At 39.8% G+C, this 2,500-nt stretch overlaps 1 protein-coding gene across 3 annotated transcripts in view; it reads left to right on the top strand.

Annotated features, from left to right (window-relative positions):
* The window catches only part of LOC138044017 (STE20-related kinase adapter protein alpha-like), a 20,100-nt gene that overhangs the window by 15,807 nt on the left and 1,793 nt on the right, over nucleotides 1–2,500 (top strand). For all 3 annotated transcript variants that reach the window (XM_068890609.1, XM_068890600.1, XM_068890617.1), the window contains exon 11: nucleotides 708–750. In XM_068890609.1, the coding sequence (XP_068746710.1) occupies nucleotides 708–750 (43 nt within the window). The remainder of the gene's footprint in view (nucleotides 1–707; nucleotides 751–2,500) is intronic.

Raw genomic sequence — 2,500 nt, 5'->3', positions numbered from 1 at the left:
GGTTTCATACTGGGCTCTGTAAATTTCTGCGAAACATTTCGACGAATATCTGAAGTTTGGGGAAACGCAGAGGCCTAAAACTTGGACAAGTGTCTTATTTCCTTATCTTCTATAACATAACAATTTTTTAGCGTTTTGCACTGGATAGTTTTTGATTTATTTTTTTATTGCGTGACAGTGAAAACGATCTATACCGGTATTCGTAATTTTCAATACCTGTCTGATTGACATTTCATTGAAATTGTGAGGAGAATTTACGTAGCGACCACTCTTGGGAGTCAAAGGTTAAAAGCCTAATGGTTTCTGTTTTGGCTTCCTCGCCGCTTTTTATTTGTGTTTGTTTATGATTGTTATATAGAGGTTATTACATGGCCGCGCGGAGATACGAAATTTCTCTTCGAGTGTTGAAAAATACTTCAACACGAGAGACAATAGCAACGTGATCTTTTCACATGTAAAAATAACATGTTATCTTCATGTGTGAAGATATCACGTTGTTTTCGCGCGAAAGCTCACTTCCAACTGGCGAGAAATGTGACCAAGCTGAAACGCCAAAAATGCTAACCACCAAGTCATCAGTAACTATATTTCATATTCTCACCAGAATGGAAAAAAAAAAAGCAGAACGCTATCGCAGAGCGTCAACCAGGTTTCTTTTAATTGTTCTCTCATGATACAATGCTTCAGATTTGTTGTTTAATTTTCAGACCAACCACAGCCAGTTTGACTTCACATCTGTTTTTCAAACAGGTACGATCTTACAGCTAAAGTTGCAAAAGAGAAAAATGCCCAAGCTTTCAGTCAAGCAAGTAACTTATTTGAACATAGTTTGATGCTACTCGGTTTTGGAAAAGTACTAACGTAGCTCAAAAAGTTGCAATTCAAAGACCCAACATTTTCACACTCCGCTTACGGGCCAGGGGCCGTTTCTTGAAAGTCCCGAAACTTTACGGGCCATTTTCGGGTGTCACAATTCCCTTTGTAACTCAAGAACGGAGAGGATCTACGTCGTCAAACTTTACCGTCATTTTTCTTTTTGTTACCTTGAAAACATGTTAAAAGATCGGCTTTCCAAAACAAGCTGTTGGTAGATTCACCAAAAGTTTTCAGGACTTTCGAGAAACGGGCCCCAAGACTCCAAATACAGGTGTATTCGGTTTACCAGATCTTTCAAGGAATTCATCTTGTTTTCGGAACGAACAGAATAGCATTCCACTGAGATACCTATTAGAGTGTAATTTTAATTGCTATTAAAGGAATTTATATATGTGAAGTGCGGGCTTTAGACGAAAGAGAGAAATGATCCTCGCACGTCTCTGCTCATGGGCAATATGTCACGTAAGGCCAATTAAATCCGTTGTTTTTTAAACAATCGAAAGCACCGATGCAGGAAAAGGAAGCAATGCCATGAAAGTGTAATTACTCGTTGGAATTACTTTTGCAATCATTTCCTTTGTGTTATGAACCTACTGCATGCGAACAGATAACTCGTGCGTAGAATAAAATGTTCGACCCGTACAATAAATTCGAGACCAAAATTAAAATTGATATTTTCTGAGCATACTCCCAGTATCTTCCACCAAATTTAGGCCTTAGTCATTCAGTGTATTTGCTGTAATACTCTCAGTGATTAATGAACATCATCTGGTTCAGTAAGAAACCGTAAAATTTACAACTGTTAGCACCAAGCTTGGACATGCGCAAAACCGTTAAACTTCCACTCTAAGCAATTGGCTCTTTGTAGAGACTGAGTTTTTTTCTCTGTCCTTGTGCGGGTCCATTTCCTTTGCTAGGGCTAATGCACAGTTGGATTACATGGGAATAAAAATAACACATAAAATTCAAACACTCTAATCGACATCTCTGTTGAATTGTATAATAAGCTCAGCGATAATGCACGCATTTTGATTGGTTCTTACCTGTTATCTATTATTGGACAGGCGCATAGCTGACGTCGTCATCAAAAACTTTTAAGCGATTCCATGTTGGCCTGCGACTGTTCACTAATAGATTACAGAAGACGTCAAAATGTGTTAAAAACATCAGTGACACACTCTTGTGCCACTTTTTTGTGCGTGCCATATTTTGACGTCGTCTGTGATCTACTGCTGAACATACGCACGTTAACATAGAATCTATTTGTTAAAAAGAATTGCGACAATGCCAACGTTAGACAAAACATACCCCTTCTCAGAACAGCACTCTGTTTGTTCTAATCCCGACAGAAAAATGAATGGAGTAAACAGATACAGTCAGGAGAAAATGAGGGGACAGAGAGGGAGGCTCAGGGGGTTGGCCAGGATATGTCATGTCCACGAAAGTTATTTTTAGACGAGCGGAAGTCTGTCTTCCGAGACGTCCGCATGCAGTCCTGCCTCGCTCTCAGGTTCTTAGTGAAAAGAGAAAATGGCGGCGCACGTGGAAGGCTGATGAAATCTTTGGTTTCAAACATCAGACCGAGGTTGGCCTGCATGCGGACGTCTCGGAAGACAGACTTCCG

The sequence above is a fragment of the Montipora capricornis genome, chromosome 1 (genome assembly GCF_036669925.1).
Source record: "Montipora capricornis isolate CH-2021 chromosome 1, ASM3666992v2, whole genome shotgun sequence".
NCBI classification, from domain to species: Eukaryota; Metazoa; Cnidaria; class Anthozoa; order Scleractinia; family Acroporidae; genus Montipora; species Montipora capricornis.
Note: the sequence above shows the minus strand (reverse complement) of the source record. Positions and strands in the feature narration are given on the sequence as shown.